The sequence below is a fragment of the Staurois parvus genome, unplaced genomic scaffold (genome assembly GCF_062004578.1).
Source record: "Staurois parvus isolate SC_StPar_1 unplaced genomic scaffold, SC_StPar_1.0 ptg000619l, whole genome shotgun sequence".
Taxonomy (NCBI): domain Eukaryota; kingdom Metazoa; phylum Chordata; class Amphibia; order Anura; family Ranidae; genus Staurois; species Staurois parvus.
Window position 1 is genome coordinate 1,082,024 of NW_028318415.1, and position 25,206 is coordinate 1,107,229.

Sequence of the window (25,206 nt, forward strand, 5' to 3'; positions counted from 1 at the left end):
CACCAGATGGGATGGTACAAAATGACCATGCGATCCAGCTGCAGTGCATTTCTAAAGTTTGTGCATACACTACTTTAGTGTGATGCGATTTGAGCTCATTCACAATGAATGAGCTCAAATCACACCACACTGAATCACATGTAATACACTTCCTGTGCCATTCATAGTGTGAATCTAGGTTTAGAGTGATATTAAAGGCATTTTTTAATAATAAACATGGTACAGTTACCTGCACAGAGCATCCGCGATCCTCCTATTTTCGGTTTCCCGTCCCTTTCCCTCCTGCCCTCAGAGCAAGCAGTTTGCCATGGGGGTTACCAAGCAGGCTCGTTCCAGCTCCGCAGCTTTGCCTCGCCTCCTCTCTCTACTTTTTGGCTCACCAGCTATGATTGCCGATGGCTCCTGATGCTGTCTCAGCCAATTTGGAGGGAGAGTCCCCAGAGAGCCGAGGCTCTTGTGCACATGGCTGGATCATGATAGGGCTCAGGTAGGTACTGAGGAAGGGGGGAAGGGGGGGGGCGCTGCACACAGGTTTTTCTTACCTTAGAATGCAAGAAGGTAAAAAACTTTGAGCCTTTACAACCACTATAAGTATAACTAAAGACAAAAAAAAAATACTTTTTTTTTTTCGTTTTAGATAGAGAGGAATTAGAATACCTGTCGGGTTTTTACTGCAGTTTATACCCCTGTTAGGAAGATTCACTCCATTTGACCTGTTTAATGTTACTATCAAAAGTGAAAGTAAAGAAAATTCACATATTTTGGGTTGTCCCCAGAACAGTAAGAGATGGGAAATATTTCAATGGGGGCACTAGTTCTGGTGATCAACTAAGGAGGATTCCCACACATTAAAGTGTTACTAAACCCACAACAGTAAAATCAGTCTGTATATGCAGTACAGCATGCTTGTTATACTCACTGTGGAACCTAAGGAGATAATTATCTGCATTCTGTAAAAAGGCTTTTTGATCCTGTCTTTTTTGCTCCTCCCCTTCTTCCACTGTCCCAAATCAATCTGCTGATAGTAAATAGCCCTAGAAGGCACTCTGCACATGTTCAGTTTGGTGTGTATTGCTACAGTTGTGGCCAAAATTATTCAACCCCCACTGAAATTGAGTGTTTTGGCCAGTTTGACATTGCTTTTGATCATTCAGTCATCTTGCTTACATTTACATTAAAGAGGCACTTGTAGGTCAGACAAATATAACATAACAGTTATAATGAAATAACCACAAATGTCTTTTCTGTGCTCACAGCATTATCAGTTTTATTCAACCCCCAAGTGACATTCAATCTTAGTACTTAGTACAGCATCCTTTTACAGTTATAACAGCTTTTAAACGTGAAGCATAGCTTGACACAAGTGTCTTGCAGCGATCTACGGGTATCTTCGCCCATTCTTCATGGGCAAAGGCCTCCAGTTCAGTCACATTCTTAGGCTTGCGCACTGCAACTGCTTTCTTTAAGTCCCACCAGAGGTTCTCAATCGGATTTAAGTCTGGTGACTGCGATGGCCACTCCAAAATGTTCCAGCCTTTCCTCTGCAACCATGCTCTAGTGGACTTGGAGGTATGCTTGGGATCATTGTCCTGTTGAAAGGTCCAACGTCTCCCAAGCCTCAGGTGTGTGACGGACTGCATCACGTTTCCATCCAATATCTCCTGGTACTGAAGAGAATTCATGGTACCTTGCACACGCTGAAGCTTCCCTGTACCTGCAGAAGCAAAACAGCCCCAAAGCATGATTGACCCTCCACCATGCTTCACAGTAGGCAAGGTGTTCTTTTCATCATAGGCCTTGTTCTTCCTCCTCCAAACATAGCGTTGATCCATGGGCCCAAACAGTTCTAATTTTGTTTCATCAGTCCACAGAACACTATCCCACAACTTTTGTGGTTTGTCCACATGGCTTTTGGCATACTGCAGTCGACTCTTCTTATTCTTTGGAGACAGCAAGGGGGTACGCCTGGGAGTTCTGGCACGGAGGCCTTCATTACGCAGTGTGCGTCTTATTGTCTGGGCTGAAACTTCTGTACCCACATCTGACAAATCTTTTCTCAGTTCCTCAGCAGTCACACGGGGACTTCTCTCCACTCTACGCTTCAGGTAGCGCACAGCAGTCGAAGTCAGCATCTTCTTTCTGCCACGACCAGGTAGCGTTTCAACAGTGCCCTTTGCCTTGAATTTGCGAATGATGCTTCCTAAGGTGTCTCTTGGTATGTTTAACATCTTTGCAATCTTCTTATAGCCATTGCCCTTCCTGTGAAGAGAAATCACCTCTTCTCTTGTCTTCCTGGACCATTCTCTTGCCTTCACCATGTTTGTAACCACACCAGTAAATGTCTAGAAGGAGCTGAGTATCACAGTCATTTTAAAGCTGCCTAATTGGTGCTTATTATGCTTGATTGCTGCTCGGTGACATCCACAGGTGTTTTCAATACCTGATGGAAAGCACCTGTATGAACCTCTGTTCTTCAGAGTGGTAGTCTTTAAGGGGTTGAATAATTGTGGCAATGAAGAAACCACATAAGAACCATTTACTACTGTATTACATAAACAATTGATGTCATTTTAGTTGCATTTGGGTAGTTACAACGTCCTTGTAGGATTTGATTCTGAATACAATTCCAAATGTACACTATAGTCCCTAAACCCCTTTACAGCATTGGGGGTTGAATAATTTTGGCCACAACTGTAGATTTTATTTTGGGGGGGGGGGGATGGAGAGTGCATGTGATAAGCACAGGGCCAAATAGCAGTGTCCAGAGGGTCAGGGGTCATGGAGCCTCATAGGACAGTCAGAGGAGAATGAAAACCCCTCCCACAAGCTTTAACCAGTGTTTGGCCAGACACTGATAGAAGTCACAAGACTGCTCTAACTGCTGATGAGAAAGGTATTTAGCAGTTTATATTTACTAAAATAATTGCATTGCAGGGTCCTGGGTTTAGTAACACTTTAAAGGGATTTCCTCTCACTTCCTGTTTTAGGTATTGGACAGCAAGTGAATGTAAATCTCCCCAATGGGACACAGATAGCTAAAAAAACTGACAAGGGATATAACCCTCCCTTACTCTATCCAAAATAAAAAAAATAATGTTGCTGTTAAAGTGATACTAAACCCACAACAGTAAAATCAGTCTGTATATGCAGTAAAGAATGCTTGTTATACTCGCTGTGGAACCTACAGGGTTAATCCGCTGTATTGTGTAAAAGCGCTGTTTGACCATGACTTCTCTGATCCTCCCCTTCTTCCAGTGTCTCCGTCTTATCTCCTGATAAGACATATCGTGTGGAGTTACTCTGCACATGCTCATTTTAGTGTGTATTGCTAGAGAGGTTTTTTTTCTTAGGAGAGGGCATGTGATCAGCACAGGGCCAATCAGCACTGTCCAGAGAGTCAGGGGTTCTGCATCCTCCTAGAACAGAATGAAAACTCCTCCTACAAGCTTTGACATGTGCTCGGCTGGACACTGATAGAAGTCCCAAGACTACTCTAACTGATGAGAAAAGGTATTTAGCAGTTTTTACTTTCTAAAATAATTGCACTTCCATGTTCTATGTACTGTGGGAGAGCAGATAGAGTAAATGCAGGGTCCGGGGTTTAGTAACACTTTAGGAGACGCCAGTAGATAGAAACAAACTGTGCTGCTATGACAATATTGAATAATGTACCTTCATCAGTGCATGTTATGAAAACCATAACATCTATAATGTGGAACTATACTCACCACCCCTCCAGTGATGTGATGACTACAAGCACCGTCACCAGTGCCCACATTTTCTCGCACTCTTTTTCTGGCCTTGAGATCTTCGAGCATCTTGTTCAGTCTGGACAGGATCAGGTAACCCCTGAACTTGCACAAAGGATTACCAGACACCTGGTATTTAGCAGTTTATATTTTCTAAAATAATTGCATTTACATGTTCTGTGTACTGTGGGAGACCAGATATAGTGAATGCAGGGTCCTGGGTTTAGTAACACTTTAAAGTGGTTGTAAAGGCTAAAGGTTTTTTACCTTCATGCATTCTATGCATGAAAGTAAAAAACCTTCTGTGTGAAACAGCTCCCCCAGCCCCCTCAATCGTGATCCATCAATGTGGGCAACACAGTGGCTGAAAGGCTAGCCTTCTGCCTTGCAGTACTAAGGACGTTGATTTGAATTCCAACCACTGCACCACCTGCCTGGAATTTGCATGTTCTCACTGTGCCTGTGTAGGTTTTCTCTGGGTACTCCGGTTTCCTATCTAAATTGGCCCTAGTATGTGTACGTATGAATGTAAGTTAGGGACCTTAGATTGTGCACCCCTTGAGGGTTAGGGACTGGCGTGAATGCACAATACACATGTAAAGCACTGCGTAAATTGACAGCGCTATATAAGTACCTGAAATAAATAAATAAATTACAGACTTGGCTGTCCCAGGTCTCTGCCTCCTCATTGGCTGAGACAGCAAGCAGGCTCCCACTGCTGTCAATAACAGCCAATCAGCCAATGAGGAGAGGGGGTGGGGCAAAGCCTCAGGTCTGTATGTGAATGGACACAGAGCAGTGGATGCACCCATAGCAAGCTGCTTGCTGTGGGGGCACCTGACAGACAGGAGGAGCCAGGAGAGCCTGCAGTGGACCTGAGAAGAGGAGGATCCAGGCTGCATTATGCAAAACCACTGCACACAGCAGGTAAAAATAGATGGTTGTTATTTTACAAAAAACACAAATGAACCTTTAGAATCACATAACAAATAGTGCAGCGCTGAGGGTAGTAATCATAAAACAGAAATGAGTCCACTGCAAGTCCAGTTCATAAAAACGTGTCAAGTGACAAGTGGGAATTCAATGTTGGTGATCCGTGAGGAAGTGGCTGAAAAACGCACTCACCAGAAAGAAGATATATAAACGCAGTATATATCCAAAGCCCATGGATCCTCAACCCAGAAGGAAACAAAGCTGATCCGGTCACAGAAAATGGGTCCTTCCTTTATGGATGCAGCAACAGATCTTCCTCCTCCCAATTAGATGTAGGATTCCAAAATCAGGGTTCTGCAAGCAAAGTGCTCCTGCCTTCTCAGAGTCTCCTGCAGCTGTGAGGACAGAGCCCAGCACCCCCGTCTATAAGACCTGTACACATCTTTGTTTACAGTCGTTTACAGGCAGTTGAGTTTACAGTCGGTTTTTTGAACGCAACAAACTTGCATTCAGATGTCGATTTTATCAGCGTTTCAAATGTAAAACGCTTGTAAACGTGGCAAATCACGTTTGAATTTCTGAAATTCCCAATGCTGTCCAGAGCCTTTTTTCATCATGAAAAATGCATGCAAAGGATTTTCAAGGTGCTCAGATGAACAAAACACTGAACACAGGATATTCCTACCAAGCTTGTCACACATTGTAATGACAAATTCACACCTCAGACCTCTCCCCTCTTGGAAAGAAAAGATATGTTAATGCCCATTCACACCTCAAATTCCTCATGAAGACCCCCTGCCAGGTGACCTTAATGACTCACTCCAGAAGACACCTTCCCACCCTTGGAAACAAAAGAAATGTTAATGAGCAACTCACACCTAGCTAATGTCAACACATACTGCTGTGTCTGCTTCTACTCTGTGTATTTCTCTGAAACAGTCTGACATAGTTAATATTTTACCACTTTTCAGTGCATTCTGGGCATTTGGGAGGTTCTCCTGTGCTTATCTTTAAAAAACACTTCTAAACCTAAACGCGCATAAACGCGTTATGTAAACACGGCTAAACAGACGTTTTTTAACCTACATTTTCCAGCAGTCAGTTTCCATCGTTCAGAAACGTCCCGTGTACACAGGGCCTTAGACTGAAACAATCATGCAACAAGGGATATCTGCCTCCCCTAGACTTCCTTAGCTCCATTAGGGTTGCCACCTCATCCCTTTAAGCCTGAACACATAACCCCTTGATGCCAACCGTATGCAAATATGCGGCCTCTTGGTGGCTGGGCGTTAACGCCGAGCGGCCGCATATTTGCGTACCATTTGAAAACACGTGCTGACAGCACGCACCCTGCGCGCTCCCAGCACATATGTCGGTGTCTCTCGGAAAGGTCCCGATCTCCCCTTGCGATTGGGACCTTTTCCGATCATATGACAGCGAATCACAGTGGTCACGTGACCCTAAAACCCCGCCTTCGGCATCTGAAATGCCTTAAAGGGTATGGAGGCACTGGCGTGAAGAAGTTAATTACACAAGTTCTGTGGCTGATTAAGGTGGAAATTAAACGTAGTACATTATCTGCATTAAATTAGCCTCAGAACCTGTATATGTGTTCGGTTTTCAAGGGATGAGGTGGCAATCCTAAACTCCATACATATTCCAGGTCATGAATCCAGGATGAAGGTAGCAGTTCCCGAACTAACAAGTCATCTCTAGCAACTGCAATGTTTCCAGCCTCATTCCTTCCCTTTCATTACATGTCACTACATGGCATTCCTTCACACACCACATGCCGAGTGATGACATCTCATTTCCACGCTGGAAACAAGAGGGACAACTCTCCTGCAGAACTCTCAGGTGCCATTTTTGTGGGGACACACCCATAGGATTCAATGCAAATAAATCTTCAAGAAAATGGCGACCCTTGCCATGAAAACGGGACATCTTCTGTACAAAGGCTTTACAAGTGATTCCTCTATTGTCGCACTGTAATGTAAACCCCATAAGCAGAAGTGGCTGTTCTGTGGTCATGCTAAAGGGGCGTAGTAGCAGAGCGCCTCCTCCAGGTGAAGCGGTGATGTCACAGCCGGCCAGGTGAGCAGACTCCGGGTTGTCCGTACAGAAGAAGGAAGTAGAAGACACGGCCGCTGTACGGAGTACTCAGTGGCTGCAATATGGTTGCTGCTCCCATCAGCCGCCTGCTGTCCCCAAGCCTCCTCTTGCTGTGCCTGGGCCTCGCTGTGTCTCCGGGGGTGGAGGCGGTGCCGGAGCCGGGGAGCTGGACTGTGCCCTACTCTAAGGTGGGTCCGGGACACTGTGCGGGGCAGTCACAAAGACACGGGGGCGCGCCGCACGTGGACGCGCTGACTGCTGTGCGTGAATGTAGTGTGCTCCTCTGGTCTCTGTCACTGGACTTCAGTGTGTTGTGAGGAAATCTCCCCCGAGCAGGGGCAAGGAGTGAACACACAGTGCTCTGTATACATACCTGGGGTGAGAGTAATGGGGCCATACATTCCAGAAGAACAACAATGGGGCCATTATGTGAGGAACTCAAATGTTTCCAGAATATTCTGCATTAAAATGATGTAAATGTAGGAGCGCTAAATCTGAGAGATCGTTCTAGAATAAAGTTTAGTGTTAGGGCCGGTTCACATGCGTTCGCATGAAGTCTGGCGTCTTCTGGTTTTTCATTGGTTGCCAAATGTAGCGGAACACAGGAAGTGCAAGCACTACTTTTACAGATTGTGACTCTCCAAACTGCGTGACGTTGCAGGACCATGCCATTCGGTGGCCGCAAAGGTGCCATGTTGGCGAGATGCGTTTTGGGTGCCGTTACCAATGAATGTGCGTCTTGCAAGGGCGGTAAGTTTAGTTGCAGTACTGGAGATGGGCGCTGAGAGCGCATTTCCAGCAACTAACGTAAACAAAACCACCTGGTGCATACTTGTGATCGGGACTCTTCCCATCATGTGACCGCCCATAACAGCAGTCACATGACCTGTATGCCTACCTCTGCCTCCAAGCAGTGACCCCTGGTTCACATATATGCGGCCGTGCGAGCACGAGAGCCTGTTCATTTGAATGGACTCCCGTGCCCCGTAGGGAAAAAGTCCCTGCACTTCTTATGAAACCATAGCCCACATGGGAACCTCGGTTCCCAGTATGGTGCCGTTTTCCAGTGCGGGCAGCGTGTCATTAGAACTAATGGCACCCGCCCGCAGGTCCTCATTCCTCTGTGCAGGTGCACGGATTTTCGTGCAGATCCACAGCGACACCACCTGCACAGATGTGAAGCTAGCCTTAGATTAGGGATGCACCAAAATTTCAGTGGCCGAAACATTTCTGCAGATATTTATTATAGGTACTATATAGCGCTGTCAATTTTACGCAGCTCTTTACATATATATTTATTTTATATATATATATATATATATATATATATATATATATATATATATATATATATATAGTACATTCACATCAGTCCCTAACCCTCAAGGGGTATAAAATCTAAAGTCCCTAACTTACATTCATACACATATTAGGGACAACTTAGACAGGATCCAATTAACCTACCAGCATGTCTTTGGAGTGTGGGAGGAAACCTACGCAGGCACAGGGAGAACATGCAAACTCCAGGCAGGTGGTGCTGTGGCTGGGATTCGAACCAATGACCCTAGTACTGCCAGCAGAAGTGCTAACCATTTAGCCACTGTGCTGCCGGTATGAAAAAAAGGTGCCAAAAAAACCTTGCTATCGCCTCGGTAGTTCCCAGTCTTACCTGAGAAACTATTGAACGATCCCGGCGCTGGGCATAGAGATGAGTGAAGGAAAGATGGCCTCCACTCATCTCTATGCCCTTGGAGGACCGGAGTGATGTCACTTCCGGTTCCAGCCATTTTTTTCTTAAAGCACTAGATCAATACCTTTTTTTTATCTAATGCTTTACATTGCAGAGGAGAGATGTGGGGTCCTATTGACCCCACATCTCTCCATAAAGATGACCTGTCACTAATTATTTCTATCACAAGGGATGCATGCATTTCTTGTGATAAGAATAAAAGTGATAACACATTTTTTTTTAAAGGGACAGTGCAAAAAAACCCCAAAAGCCATTAAATAATACAAAGGTTTAAAGTTCCCCCGTCGCATGTAGTGGTGAACGCATAGACAATAAACAAGAAGTGCAGCGCTAAAATATATATAAATAAATGCCCAGATGATTCCAATAGTTTGGTGATTTTAAACGTGGAATCATCTGGACATTTATTTATATATATTTTAGCGCTGCACTTTTTGTTTATTGTCTATGTTTAAGGTGCTATTGGTTACCTTTTTGTGCACAGCAGTTTTGGTTTTCACATTTAGGCGCTCGCATCTTCTTTAGTATATATAGTGGTGAATGCATACTTAGGCCATACCCACATATGTAAATTGTGTTAAAACCACACACGTGAGGTATCGCCATGAACGTCAGAGCAAGAGCAATAATTCTCACACTAGACCTCCTCTGTAACTTTACACTGCTAACCTGTAGACCTTTTTAAAGCAGCACCCATGGAGATTTTTAAGTACTGCAGTTTCACGCCATTCCACTAGCGTGAACAATTTTAATGTGTGGTATGTTGGGTATCTATTTACTCGCCGAAACATCCTCTTTCATATTTTACAAAAAATTTGGGGTATATGTTGTGGTTTTTTGTTTTTTTAATCAGTGTAGTTTTTTCCAAAAAATATATATTCAGTTTTAAAAACTGCTTGTTTCGGTTTTTGGCCAAACGCATTTTGAATTTTCGGTTTCGGGCCAAGAATTTTCATTTCTGTGCACCACTAATTTAGATCCACGTAAAGTGATTCTAAGGGCCAGTTCACACTACATGCGTTTTCAGTTGCTTTTTTTTTTTTCTGCATCCAAAACGTACAGAAAGTAGGTTATATGGTTGTCATTGTAATAGTTCACATCAGTGCTTGCAGTTCCAGTTGCAGAAAAAAAGTAGAACATGCTGCATTTTTCCTGCACAGAACTGCACTGGAATGCACATGTCCTTATTTAAATTGAAGAAAAAGGGGAAAAAATGCATGCAGAAACACATCTGGACTGCATTTCTATAATGTGAACTGGCCATCAAGGCTTATTTCTTTTTAAAGAAAAAAAACAAACATGCCTATACTTCCTCCTGTGTGCAGTGTTTTTGCACAGAGCAGCCTGGATCCTCCTCTTCTCTGGTGCCCTGCAGGCTCTACTAGCCCCTCCCACCTGTTGGGTGCCCCCACAGTAAGCAGCTTGCTATGGGGGCACCCGCTGCTCTGCTTGTCCATTCACACACGGAGCTGTGGCTCGGCCCCACTCCCCTCTCTTATCATTGGCTTACTGGCTGTGATTGACAGCATTGGGAGCCAATGGCTCCCACCTCTCTCTCAGCCAGTGAGAAGGGGGTTCCCAGGATAGCCAAAACGCCAGTGCACATTGCTGGATTGAGAGGGGGACTTAGGTAAGTATTGAGGGGGCTGGGGTAGCTGCTGCACACAGGAGGTTTGTTACCATCATGCATAGGCATGAAGGTAAAAAACCATTAGCACCAATTTAAATAACAGAAAAATGCTGTAAAACTGTTTCAAGAAGCGCCAGCCCAAATGTGAACCTAGCCTTATGGCGGTATTATAGAGACTAAACCCTCACCTTGTAAAACAACCCATTCCGTTTAAAACAGAAATGAAAGGCAATATATTTATTTATAGATATAAAAAACTAGTGGTGCACCGAAATGAAAATTCCAGTGCCGAAATCTAAAATTCAGGATGCAATTGGCTGAAAACCAAAACAGACAGTTTTAAAAAAAATTTTTTTTAATTTAATTAATGTGGCTGGCGGCTTTGCATTGGAGTCCACGGGGGTGCGGCTTTGCATTGGAGTCCACGGGGGTGCGGCTTTGCATTGGAGTCCACGGGGGTGCGGCTTTGCATTGGAGTCCACGGGGGTGCGGCTCTGCATTAGGGTTGTTTTGCTTTGAAGTCTATGGGATGCAGCATGCCATTATCAGTACCTTCTTTTTCTATTGGCAAAATGCAGATAACTCTATTTTCTGCTGATCATTTTTGATTCATCCCTAGTTGTTACCAGAACTAGTGTTCCTATTGGAAGATTTCCCCTCTATTACTATTCTGGGAACAAGCTGAAATTTGGGGTTTTCTTTTACTTTTGATGATAATGGTAAACAGGATAAATGGGGTGAATCTCTCTAAAGGGGGCACAGACAGTAATAAAAACTGACAGGCATTCTAATTCTTCTCCACTCTATCCAAAACTAAAAAAAAAAAAGTTTTGCCTTTAGTTACAGTTTATTATTTTGGTTAAAAAGCAGATACTTACATATTTATTTCCTTTTTCTTAGAATTGTAGGGCATGTACAAGGGGTGGTGAGGGCAAGCACTTTTGCGCCCACTCATATCCCCCCCCCCCAATTGGCCAACTAAAGAAGGGTATGCAGCCATTCAGGACTGTTCACATGCCGCGCTTGCAATGCTTTGCCTTATGGCCACAGTAAGAATTAAATAGTGTGTTGCATTTGAAGGGCGGTACCTCTGTAGAGCACAGCCATTTGAGTGGATAGGGCTGCTCTGCAACTACGTACATGTACAAACACACACAAGAAAATGCTGTAAAATTGTTTTCACAGAAACAAAGCAATACAAAGAGAACAGGATACTTTTTCATACAAGTACATGGTACAGCATGCACATATCAGGAATATGAAATGATGGGGTTACATATTATTTAAAGCCAAAAACAAAAATGAAACATATTACAGTTTACCAATCCTTATGTGTAGTGGCTGAATGAGGATTTTTTTGGGGCCCTTTTCCCTTTATTTTATCTGGTGATCCTGCCAGCAACACATTTCCTGTCTTAGGGTGTCTGCATTATAAATGACGTAGCAAAACCGACACCTTTGGACAGCAGCATTGTCAGTTTGGGGGTAGTGTTAGAATAGCAGATTTGACTCCACTAACATTTTTAGGCTCCATGTACACTGCAGCTGATAAACTCACGTTTAGGAGTGTTTGTGTTTTTTTTCAGCAGCCTTGAGCTCTCCTTAATGTTTTCCTATGTCCATGTACACGTAGTCGTTTACAGTTGTTAACAGGCAGTTGAGTTTACTGTATTTTTTTTTTTTTTTTTTTTTTTTATGCAGCAAACTTGCGTTCAGGAGTAGATTTTATCAACGTTTCAAACGCCAAAGTGTTTGTGTTTGGAATTTTTTTTTAACTCTTCCATTTCCAGATGCTTTCCAGAGCCTTTTTGCATCATGATAAATTCATGCAAAGCGTTTTCCTGGTACTCAAATGGACTTGGTACACCATACTTTGAGGTTTTGCATGAAAGAAAATACAGTCAAGGAAATAAGTATTTGATCCCCCGCTGATTTTGAATGTTTGCCCACTCACAAAGAAATGATCAGTCTAAAAATCGAATGGTAGTTGTATTGGAACAATGAGAGACAGAATAGCAACACAAAATTCAAAAGAAATGCATGTCTAACAAATTATGCACTGATTTGCATGTTCATGAGGGAAATAAGTATTTGATCCCCTTCACAAAATATGACTTAGTACTTGATGGCAAATCCCTTGTTGGCAATCACAGAGGTCAGACGTTTCCTGTAGTTGGCCACCAGGTCTGCACACATCTCAGGAGGGATTTTGGCCCACTCCTCTTGGCAGATCCTCTCTAAGCTATTAAGGTTTGGTGGCTAACGTTTGGCAACGCGAACTTTCAGCTCCCTCCACAGATTTTCAATCGGATTAAGGTCTGGAGACTGGCCACTTCAGGACCTTAATGTGCTTTTTCTTGAGCCACTCCTTTGTTGCCTTGGCCGTGTGTTTTGGGTCATTTTCATGCTGGAACACCCTTTCACAACCCATTTTCAATGCCCTGGCTGAGGGAAGAAGGTTCTCATCCAAGATTTGACGGTACATTGCCCTGTCCATCGTCCCTTTGATGCGGTGGAGTTGTCCTGACCCCTTAGCAGAAAGACACCCCCAGTTGGCAGTTGCTTTATGTTTCTCCCATCTGCGAATGATTGCACCGACTGTTGTCATCTTCTCACCAAGCTGCTTGGTGATAGTTTTGTAGCCCAGTCCAGCCTTGTGTAGGTCTACAATCTTGTCCCTGACATCCTTGGACAGCTCTTTGGTCTTTGCCATGGTGGAGAGTTTGGAATCTGATTGCTTGATTGCTCCTGTGGACATGTGTCTTTTATAGAGGTAACAAAATGAGATTAGCAGCTCTCCCTTTAGGAGATTGCTTCTAATCTCAGCTTGTTACCTGTATGAAAGACATCTGGTAGCCAGAAATCCTGCTGAATGATAGGGGATTGAATACTTATTTCCCTCATGAACATGCAAATCAGTGCGTAATTTGTTAGACATGAATTTCTTTTGAATTTTTTGTTGCTATTCTGTCTCTATGCTACAATACACCTACCATTCGATTTTTAGACTGATCATTTTTTTGTGAGTGAGCAAACATTCAAAATCAGCAAGGGATCAAATACTTATTTCCTTCACTGTATGTTTAGACACTGCTGCAATCATTTCTGCACAGAAATGAGCTGGAACATATCCAAACACCACAAAAAAAAAAACAGACCGCTTATCTCAACAAATACTGCTCTCTCTGCTTCTGCTCTCTATATCTCTCAAAATGACTGAAATAGTTTTTTTTCTTTACTGTTTTTCAGTGCATTCTGGGCATTTTGGAAGGTCTTCTGAGTTTATCTTACATAAACGCTTCTAAACGCAAACGCTCATAAAAGTGCATAAACGTGATATGCGAACGGGGATAAACCGATGTTTTTTAACTGACGTTTTTCACCAGTCAGTTTCCATTTTTTTTTTTTTTTTTTTTGGAATAAAGCTTTTACATAAATGAATAAAAGCTGATCATTGTAAGCATCCCTGTCAATTTTGGTCTCAACCCTCTAACGGCTACTTTTGCTGAACAGCCTGGTCTGTTCTGAAATAGCAGTTGTTTATACTTCTCAGATCACTTGTCCTGCATCTAGAAAAGCTAAAAGCAGGGCTGCTAGTGTGAATAGGGTCTAAACTGTAGTTGCCCTGGTGAAGCATTATTTAGGGTTTTTTTTTTAACCATGTATTATATATAGTAAATCTAAAGCCAAAACTTTTTTTGGGATGCAGTAGAGGAGGGTTAAAACCACTGTCTTTTTCCTTTTTTTTCCTGGAGATTTCCCTTCATGTTCTGTCCTGTAGACTCAACAGGAAGCAAGAGGATATCTTTCCAATTTGAGGGAAATCCCCTTTTAGGTCTTGTTCACACCAGTGGGCTGTGTTTTCCTGCACAGGTGTCCCGTGTGTCCCTGTACAGGCAGTCCTGTTCATAATAATTGGGGTGCAGCAACTGCATGGACACAGCCACTCCTCCCAGTTTGACAAATGTATGGGTGTGCAGCCCAAAATGCAAACCGTGTGCTTTCGGGTCTACCACACGCGTGGCTGTCACATTGGAAGGTGTGCATACAGCCTAATGCAGGCCATAGATGGGGAGAAAAACGGCAGATTTTCGGCCGATTAACGAACTATCGGTCGGTCTAAAAAACTTACCTGACCACCAATTATTATGAAAATCGGCCGATTAATGAGTAACCTATAACGGGAAATGATGTCATTTTGTGGCCTTTGTGATCCTTTTTCGGAAAACGATCGTTCGTTTTTGACCATCAATGAGGATAAAGTCGGGCGTTTTTCGAAAATTTTCCAACATCACCGATAATCTGAAAGTCCAAAATACACGAAAAACGGCCGACAAAATCGTCCACTAACGATAAGATAATCGGCCGGTTTTATTTTCGGACGAAAAATCGGCCGTTTTTCTCCCCATCTATGGCCTGCATAAGGCCCCATTCACACTGAGTGTTGTAAAATTGTGTGTTTTTGTGTGATTTTATGAAATGTGCAAAAAATGTACATTACACTTGCGGTGTTTATTTATTGTTAAAGTCAACTCAAACGTGAAAAAGATGTGTCAAACACATCAAAGTAGCTCATGTAGCTTTTTGTACATTCAGCTTTGTGATGTTTAGGGCGCCCACTGAAACGAATGGACTGCACTGTGCTCTTAGTATTAAAACATGCATAAAATGTGTCACGTCATAGCAATGTGCACAGGGCCTTAGACAGATGTCACAAGAACACAATTCCTCTCTTCCTGTTCTGGTGGCAACTCAAAGTTTTGAATGTTCCCTCATTTTCATTCCGGTTGAAATTGCTGGTCAGGACAGAAAGTGAATCTTCCTAATGGGGACACAGACAGCAATAAATATCAGACAGTGATTCTATCCTCCACCACTCTATCCAATGAAAAGTTTGCCTTTTGTTACATTTTAAAGAGTCCTTGTCCTAGAACAGCGTTTTTCAACCACTGTGCCGCGGCACACTAGTGTGCCGTGAGATATTGTCTGGTGTGCCGTGGGAAAAATTCCAATTTCATCTGTAACATGTGGCTTCGGCTCACAAATAGACCAATCATTAGAATCTAATGATTCAGTGGTCGGCAAGCCGCGGCTCGCGAGCCACATGCGGCTCTTTACCCAGTCTAATGCGGCTCTTCTGTGTGCCGGGCGCCTGCTCCCCTCCCTCCTCTCGGTCGGCCGCTCCCCTGCCTCCTCTCGGTTGGCAGCCCCAAAAGTCCGCGCGGACCTTTTAATCCGGCTTGCGGATGTGGCTGTCAGGATGTGTGTAGGCGGGGCAGCGTGCCGAACGTGAGGGGAGGGGAGCTAGGCTCCTCTCACAGTCCGCCCTGAAGACCCGAACGGCGCGGGAAGACAGCGAGAGGAACGCAAAAGGTAAGTGAATTGACACGGGGGACTTGGCTTACTAGAAGGGGGGGGGGGGAATAGTACTGTGGGGGATGAAATACTATATGAGGGATGAATTACTTTATGAGGGATGAAATACTATATGGGGGGATGAAATACTATATGGGGGATGAATTACTATATCAGGGATGAATTACTATATGAGGGATGAAATACTATATGGGGGGATGAAATACTATATGGGGGGATGAAATACTATATGAGGGATGAATTACTATATGAGGGATGAAATACTATATGAGGGATGAAATACTATATGGGGGGATGAAATACTATATGAGGGATGAAATACTATATGGGGGGATGAAATACTATATGAGGGATGAAATACTATATGAGGGATGAATTACTATATGGGGGATGAAATACTATATGAGGGATGAAATACTATATGGGGGATGAAATACTATATGGGGGATGAAATACTATACGGGGGATGAAATACTATACGGGGGATGAAATACTATACGAGGGATGAAATACTATACGGGGGATGAATTGCTATGGGGGATGAATTACTATATGGGGGATGAATTACTATGGGGGATGAATTACTATATGGAGGATGAATTACTATATGGGGGATGAATTACTATATGGGGGATGAATTACTATGGGGGATGAATTACTATGGGGGATGAATTACACTATGGGGGATGAATTACACTATGGGGGATGAATTACTATATGGGGGATGAATTACTATGGGGGATGAATTACTATATGGGGGATGAATTACTATATGGGGGATGAATTACTATATGGGGGATGAATTACTATATGGGGGATTAATTACTATGGGGGATGAATTACTATGGGGGATGAATTACTATATGGGGGATTAATTACTATGGGGGATGAATTACTATGGGGGATGAATTACTATATGGAGGATGAATTACTATGGGGGATGAATTACTATATGGGGGATTAATTACTATGGGGGATGAATTACTATATGGGGGATTAATTACTATGCTTACTATGGGGGAATATTACTATACTTACTATGGATGACACATACACATCATTCATCTACTCTTGGTCCGGCCCCCGGGTCCAATTATAAAATACTTTATTATTTCATAATAAAGTAATTATAAAATAATTTCTTTGTGTTTGATTCCTATTCAAGAGAATTACTTTATATATAGTCAATATAGGCACAGAGGTAAATTTTTTTAACATTTTCTAATGGTGGTGTGCCTCGTGATTTTTTTCATGAAAAAAGTGTGCCTTTGCACAAAAAAGGTTGAAAAACACTGTCCTAGAAGACAGTTCAAAATATTAAAGTATCTTCCAAAAAACAAATATACATCCTCTGTTCCAGCACAAAGGAGCTCAATAGCAGCTTATGGGGAAATAGGGGGAGTCATGAAATCACTTCATTTGCCCCTTTTAGTCATCACTGCATCCAGAACCACTGGTGTATAGCACATACAGTTGCAAGAAAAAGTATGTGAACATCTTGGGATTACGTGGAGTTTTGCATGAATTGGGCATAAAATGTGCTTTGAACGTCATCTAAGTCACAGCAATAGAAGAACACAGTCTGCTGAACATAATACTACACAAACATTAGATGTTGCCATGGTTTAATTGCACATAACATGTAAACATTCACAGTGCAGGGAGGAAAAAGTATGTGAGGCCCTAGCTTAATGACGTCTCCCAGAGCTAATTGGAGCCAGGAGTGAGCCAACCTTGACTCCAATCAGTGTGATGATATTGGATGTGTTGCTGACAGCTGTCCTGCCCTTAAAAAACACACACCTGTTTTGGGTTTACTGGTTTCAAGAAGCACTGTCTGATGTGAACCATGCCTTGCAGAAAAGAGCTCTCAGAAGACCTACGATCAAGAATTGTTGACTTGCATGAAGCTGGAAAGGGTTACAAAAGTATCTCCAAAAGCCTTGATGTTCATGTGTCCACGGTAAGACAGACTGTCTACAAATGGAGAAAGTTTAGCACTGTTGCTACTCTCCCTAGGCGTGGTCGTCCTGTAAAAATGACTGCAAGAGCTCAGCGCAGAATGCTGCATGAGGTAAAGAAGAATCACAGAGTGTCAGCTAAAGACCTACAGAAATCTCTGGCACATGCTAACATTTTTGTTGACACATCTACAATAAGGAAAACATTAAACAAGAATGGAGTTCATGGGAGGACACCACGGAGGAAGCCATTGCGGTCCAAAAAGAATATTGCAGCACGTTTGAAGTTTGCAAAAGAGCACCTGGATGTTCCACAGCACTACTGGCAAAATATACTGTGGACAGATGAAACCAAGATTGAGTTGTTTGGGAAGAACACTCAACACTATGTGTGGAGAAAAAAAGGCACAGCACACCAACATCAAAACCTCATCCCCACTGTGAAACATGGTGGAGGGAGCATCATGGTTTGGGGCTGCTTTGCTGCCTCAGGGCCTGGACGGATTGTTGTCATTGATGGGAAAATGATTTCCAGAGTTTATCAAGACATTTTGCAGGAAAACGTACGACCATCTGTCCGCCAACTGAAGCTCCGCAGAGGATGGGTGATGCAACAGGACAATGACCCAAAGCATACAAGTCATTCAACAAAACAATGGCTGCAACAGCACAGAATACACCTTCTGGAGTGGCCCAGTCAGAGTCCTGACCTCAACCCGATTGAAATGCTGTGGCATGACCTTAAGAGAGCGATTCACACCAGACATCCCAAGAATATTGCTACACTGAAACAGTTTTGTGAAGAGGAGTGGTCCAAAATGACTCCAGATCGTTGTGCAGGTCTGATCTGCAACTACAGGAAACGTTTGGTTGAGGTTATTGCTGCCCAAGGAGGGTCAACCAGTTATTAGGTCCAAAGGTTCACATACTTTTTCCTCCCTGCACTGTGAATGTTTACATGTTATGTGCAATTAAACCATGGCAACGTCTAATGTTTGTGTAGTATTATGTTCAGCAGACTGTGTTCTTCTATTGTTGTGACTTAGATGACGTTCAGAGCACATTTTATGCACAATTCATGCAAAACTCCACGTAATCCCAAGGGGTTCACATACTTTTTCTTGCAACTGTATATAGCCATCATTTTAGCTCCTTGTTTTTGGGCTTTGTGCTGGAAGTCAGAACATGCAAATATGTTCTGATATGAGAAGGCATCGCTGTATCTGAAAGCAGGTAGAAAATAGAGCTCTGGAAAGACCATCTGATAAGAAAATGATGGTGATGGATAAATACCATGGGGTTGATTTACTTAAACTGGAGAGTGCAAAATCTGGTGCAGCTCTGCAGAGAAACCAATCACCTACCAGCATTTTTGTCAAAGCTTAACCCCTTCCCGACTACCCTAGAGCAGAAATACTTCTGCAGGGTGGCACGGGTGTGCAACATCATGTGTGTATATATATGTGATTTTGCATTTCCGAGTAGGGGGTGCACGCACTCCCTACCCATGCCGTTATTCAAGGCTGTGGCTGTCAGTCACCGGGTCTCAGCTGATGATTGCCGATCATCTCCGATGAGGAGGAGAACTGTTTGTAAACAAAACAGTTCTCCTCTCTGGCAGCTTGTGCACACTGCTTTGGATGGCTGAGTACAGCCATCCAAAGCAGTGTGCTTACAGTGAAGCACATGGACAAAGCACTTAGTGAAACAGCACACAATTAACCCTTTGATCGTCCATGTTAACCCCTTCCTGCCTAGTGCCATTAGTACAGTGTCAGTGCTGGTTTTTTTTTTTTTTAGCACTGATCACTGTATTGGTGTCAGTGACACCAAGTCAGTCCCCCCCCAGCGTCAGAATGCCCACCTCAGTCCCACTGATAAATTGCTGATCTCCGCCATTACTAGTAAAAATAAAAAAAAATCCCAGTATATATGCGGCCATTTGTAAACGCTATAACTTTCACATAAACCAATTAATTTACACATATTGAGATTTTTTTTTTAGCAAAGACGTGATAGAATACATTTTGGACTAAATTTATGACGAAATTTGATTTTTTAATTTTTTTTTACTGGACATATTTAATAGCAAAAAGTAAAAAATATTGTTTTTTTTTCTCAAAATTGTCGGTATTTTTTTTTATAGCACAAAAAATAAAAACCGCACAGGCGATCAACTACCACTGAAAAAAAGCTCAATTCATGGGAAAAAAAGGACGTAAATTTCATTTGGGTGCAGTGTTGCATGACTGCGTAATTGTCAGTTAAAGTAACGCAGCACCATAACGCAAAAAATGGCCTGGTCAGGATGGGGGGGGGGTAAATCCTAAGGAGGGCAAGTGGTTATAGTGGCAGTAAACTCTTTTTTTTAACGTTTACCTACACGTACACTTATAATAAAGCCTACCGGTAGGTAAAATGCATATCTCCTAAACGTGCACTGTTTAGGAGATATCGCTCTTTTTGAGAGCAGGCACATGTGCGCTGAAGGAACAGCATACCCATGCCGTTCCTTCAGAGTACTGTGCTGTGGCCTGGGACTTCAGCGCGTATGCGCAAGAGTGATGTCATCATTGCAGATGGCTGGAGCTCACAAACCTGGTAGGAAGACTGGGTGAAGATGGAAGCCTCTGTAGCGGTGACAGCGCACCACTGGAGGGCTTCGTTTTAGGGTAAGTCTTCATAATGTTCTAGTATTCAATGCATACAATTATGAGATTACCTTGTAGGGGATTTGTTTTTTTTTTTGTTTTTTTTTCTTCTTACGTGCGGCTTGCTACCGCTTTTACTAAACAAACCAAAGTTACAAGCTGATTGTTTACCATCTAGAGCTACAGCAGATTTTGCAATCTCCAGTTTTAGTAACTCAACCCTTATGAGTCAATGTGCTCCCTGTACTCAGCACTAGTCCTATCACAAGGTCCACCAATATAGACGGTACAAATAAACAGAATTATAGAGAATCCAACACTAAAGGAATTTTGACAACTGATACAAAACCCAAAAATGGTGGTGTCGAGCACAAAAATGTATTGGAATGTTTTTTTCTTTTTTTGTTAAACATGTTTTAACTCCAGGTTCAGCAAAGGTGTATAACACGAGTAGCCAAAATCATAGCTCCATTGGTAAATTAAACAGTACACATGTCAACTCTGTACTCAGCCATCTGTCTGTATGCACTGCCCTAAACAGGTGTGAAGATGAGGAAGCCTTTCTGATTTACATACTTGTTCTGGATCAGTTAATGGGAAAGTATTAAAGTGGAAATCCCCCAAAAATTACAGCGGGGTTGATTTACTAAAGGCAAATAGACTGTGCAGTTTATTTCAGAAGGTCAGAGTTTACCATATGAAAAAACTTGGGGTAGCAACATTTTTTCCAAACAAGTAAAATAGCCTTTCTGGCTTGGGGAAAAAAAAATTAATCTAGTGTAAGCAAGAGACAAACTTCAGGGGTCTCGAGACTGGGGACCTAAAGGTGGGTTTCTACTACAGTAAACACACTGCTAAAGAAGGTGACAACTTGTGGGCAGTGCCTCACTGCAACCTTAATGGTTATACCGTTTCCCTATCTGTTTTCAGGAATCGATGGCACCTCCATCTAAATCCTTGGAAACTCTACAGTAGGGGTGTGCAACCTTCTGACTTTCCTGGGCCACATTGGAAATAGAGGAATTGTCTTGGGCCACACATAAAATACACTAACAATCATAATAGCTGATGAGCAGAAAACGTTGGGCAGATTGCAAGTTAACAATCGCTGATCTAGATAATATACCTATTCTAAAACTAATAAAACTTTAATTCTTTTTAAATTTTAAAAGAGGGCAACATAAAACTGGTGCGATATTTGACAATGTTTTTGATAAACTAACATCCATATCTGGTTCGATGGATGTAGTAGAAAATCTCAATGAATTCTCAAGGTGCTCCTCAGATATTTTTGCTCTAATTTTGTCCTTCATCCTTTTTTTTTTTTTTATATATAAGGGTGTTTATTTTGCATTTATGAGACACAAACAAAAAAAAAACAGAACAAGGAAGATACAAATAATAACAGGAGTTCAAACTAAAAAAATCAAAGAATAAGGGTACATAATATACAAAAGGGGATCCAAAGCAAAAACCAAACATCAAAGTATCGTAGGCAAGAAACCCAATACATATGACAAAGGATAATCGCAAGATAACATAACGGGTAAGCAGTCAGAACATACAAAAACAGCCAATCACATACAACAGTCACAAACAAACACCCACACCATCAACTCCCTTACAAATCAGAGGAAATCAGTAGCATGTAAAATCTGGCCACTCAAACCATAGAATCCTGTGACAATGGTTGATGTGCTTCATCCTTGACAGTTGCTCAGAAATATAGGTGCTGCCAAAAACCGATGACATGAATAAAGCATGATTGTGAAGAGTGGGATATTTTTCTTTGGGAAGATAAAACTTATAAAAGTCTAGTAAAGGGATACTGTTTTTGTTTGGCCGCATGTGTTTGCGAAGTGTAAATGCATTTTTACTAAATTTGTTTTAAAAAATAATTTTTAAATAAGGGCCACATTCACAGCTATCTTGGGCCACAAGTGTTTTTATTTATTTTTTTTTTTTTTAAAGGCTCAAAACAAATACAGGCTATAGGCAGCTTTTCCTGATTGTGTGTTTTTTGTTTTTAAGTTTTAAGTCTACTTTTTTGCTAGGTTCATACCCATGGGTTTACTGCGCATTAATGTAACAGAACGTTAGTTTGTCTTGCATTGCCATTTCATTAGAATGGCACCCCAATGCACACAGTGGATGCTAGTGCACATGTGCTTACAGTACACTACAACGAACATGCTATGTGTCGAGGTGCACTGCATTGCCAGAAATTGTTCAGGTGTGTTTCTTTGGCAAAATACATAAAAATGTGTGTGAATGGCCTTGAGGTAGACTTTTATCTGTACATCTTAGTTGCAATGTGAGATCTTACTGGTGAAAGTGTTCTATTAGCTTGTACATTTTGATACAGATATTCTCTGTTTTAAAAGTCCGCTGAGCAGATGTAGTGGAAATCCAGACTATATCTGGCTTGTTGTGTGTTGATGGTCCTGAAATTTGTGATCTGGATTACTGCACGGGTGACCGTAACACAGAGGACCCCTAGAAGTGCTAAAATACCACACTGCTTCCAATATACTTTGTATTACTTCGATATGTTCTGACTTTCTGAAAGCTGTTCTTTTTATCTCCTAGGGTGATTCAACGCCTATTTTATTCAGAAAGATATTATTCAACCAAACAAACATAGAACTGAAAGGTAAGTACAAACTGTTATTTTTGTGTGAGGGCTGTCTTTTTTTTTTTTGCATTCATTTTGGTGGTTTTGTACATTTTAATCATGCATCGGCTTTATATGTGACTTGAAAAAAACACCCGTATTTTACAGTGATAAGTATATTTTTTACCATTTGAAAAGCTTAATTGTTGACAATGTCTCTTCTCTATTATATAATAATTAGTGCCTCTTCATTTAGTACAGAAATGGGCATGTGGAGGATCCAACTCCTCTACAGTTCATAAGGAAGTTGAGAGGCTTGGAGCAATTCAATAAAAAAAAAAAAGAGTTGTCAATTTATTGCAAAAATTTTTTAGTAGTACAGTTATTTTGCAATGATTTGGATAGTGTGATTAATCATTTGAGCTATCTGTGGCTGTTGGTGTTTGTGATGTTTCCCAATGGTCAATTCCTTTCAAACCACAGTTATAAAGTGCATACATGTATTGTCGCTTATCTACCTTTTTGTTTCAAGTTCATAAATGTTTCACAATCTTCATTGATTTGGTAAAGCATATATCAAGCAAAAATATCCGGGATTCCAGACCTATGGGATCCTTGTGGAAGTGGAGAATCACTGGAGTAGGAGTTGCTACTACAGTAATCCTTGAGGTCTTCCAGACCATTCAGAAAATGTCTTTTTCTCAGTAAATGTGGGGCAGTGACGTTGCAATCTCCATCTTGCTCAATCTGGGAATGCCTTTTATTCTTTGAGAAAAATACCAGGCTTTTTCTGGATGGCGTTTGTGCCGAGCAAGTGACCTCTGGTTAATCTGGAGCATCTCTTCCCCATTACTTGCTTACCATAATTTGTTTGCAGGTGGCCATCTTTGTAGAGGCAGGGCTTTGCTTTCTTAAAGCAGAACTCTGGGCAAAAACCTTCTTCTACATGTCCTTGTTGCTGATTTCCTACCTTCACTGAATATGTCATTCATCTTTTGGTTCACTCAGTAGTTGCTTTGAAATGGCCTATTTATTTTCATATCAAACAGTTACTTCAATTTGTTTTCCTGCTTGTAAGATCAGTGGCTGCTATGTCTCCTATTCCCCCCAGCCACTGATCTTGGCACATCCCATCTGTAGTTCTTTCTCCAGGAAGCAGTGATGTAATTGAGCCCCAGTTGCAGTAGTGGGCATAACAAGGCTCTCAGACACATTAAACTTGTACAGGCCTATTGTACCAGCCCACATTCACTAAAATTCCCTATGATTGATGGGAACTGTAGTTTCCTTTTACTGCAGTTTCTTTCTTTGGAGGGGGCATGTGATCAGCACAGGGCCAATCAGCACTGTCCAGACAGATTGTCAGGGGTTATGCAATCTCAAAGGGCAGTGAGAGGAGAATGAAAACTCCTCCTACAAGCTTTAACCAGTGCTCTGTTGGACACTGATAGAAGTCACAAGACTGCTCTAACTGTTAATGAGAAAAGGTATTTAGCAGTTTATATGTACTAAAACAATTACATTTCCATGTTCTGTGTACTGTAATAGACCAGATATAGTGAATGCAAGGTCCTGGGTTTAGTAACACTTTAAGTCAGAACTGCTCACTAATAACTTCATATTTGACAAATGGTGGGGCAATAATTGAAAAGCAGCAGGAGAGGTGGAGGAAGCACAGGTTCACATAAGGAATAAAGCTGAAGCAAGGAGATCTGTGCACTGCAGTTCCTCAAGTACAGCTTTCTCTCTAGCAAGGAAAACATGGAGTAGTGTCTACATCACTCAATCTCATGAAACTGGCAGTCAGTATTATAGGGTACTATTTGGGCATAGTTAACATTTCTAGATGTTCTCCATATTACAGATTTTAGGATCAGTTGGAATTTAGCCGGTTCTATATCTTCCTGAGATATATTGTAGTGGTGCACCGAAAACCAAAAATTCAGGATGTATTTGCGGAACACCAAGACTGAAAAGGACAAAAAATTAAGCATAAAAAACAAATTTTTTTTTTTCTAAATTGGAAAAAATGAAAGTTATACCCAAGCACATAACTCCCCCCCCCCCCCCCCCCAAAAAGAAAATTGAGCCCCCTTTCCCACATATATGCACGTACAAACGTAAAAGCACACGCCAGGGCACCTACGCATGAAAACGTCAGTTGCGATACACATGTTACATATCGTCATGCACGCCAGAATGAGAGCAATAATTTTAGCACCAGATCTCTTCCATAACACTAAACTGATGACTTTGAAGGGGCTTTAAAAGCATCACCTATAGAAAATATAGTGTACTGAAGTTCGTCACCATTTCATGAGTGTGCACAAATTTAAAGTTTGACAAGTTGGATATCTATTTACTCGCTGCAACCTTGCTTGTCTTTTTATATTGCTTGTCTTTTTATAAAACATTGGAACTACCACTATT

General features: G+C 41.9%; 1 protein-coding gene across 1 annotated transcript in view; it reads left to right on the forward strand.

Annotated features, from left to right (window-relative positions):
• Positions 1 to 6,652: 6,652 nt before the first annotated feature.
• TMEM87B (transmembrane protein 87B) overlaps positions 6,653 to 25,206 on the forward strand; it is a 65,978-nt gene continuing 47,424 nt past the window's right edge. The window contains exons 1-2 of the mRNA XM_089693263.1: positions 6,653 to 6,982; positions 22,752 to 22,815. Coding sequence (XP_089549389.1) covers positions 6,857 to 6,982; positions 22,752 to 22,815 — 190 coding nt within the window. The 5' untranslated portion in view covers positions 6,653 to 6,856. The remainder of the gene's footprint in view (positions 6,983 to 22,751; positions 22,816 to 25,206) is intronic.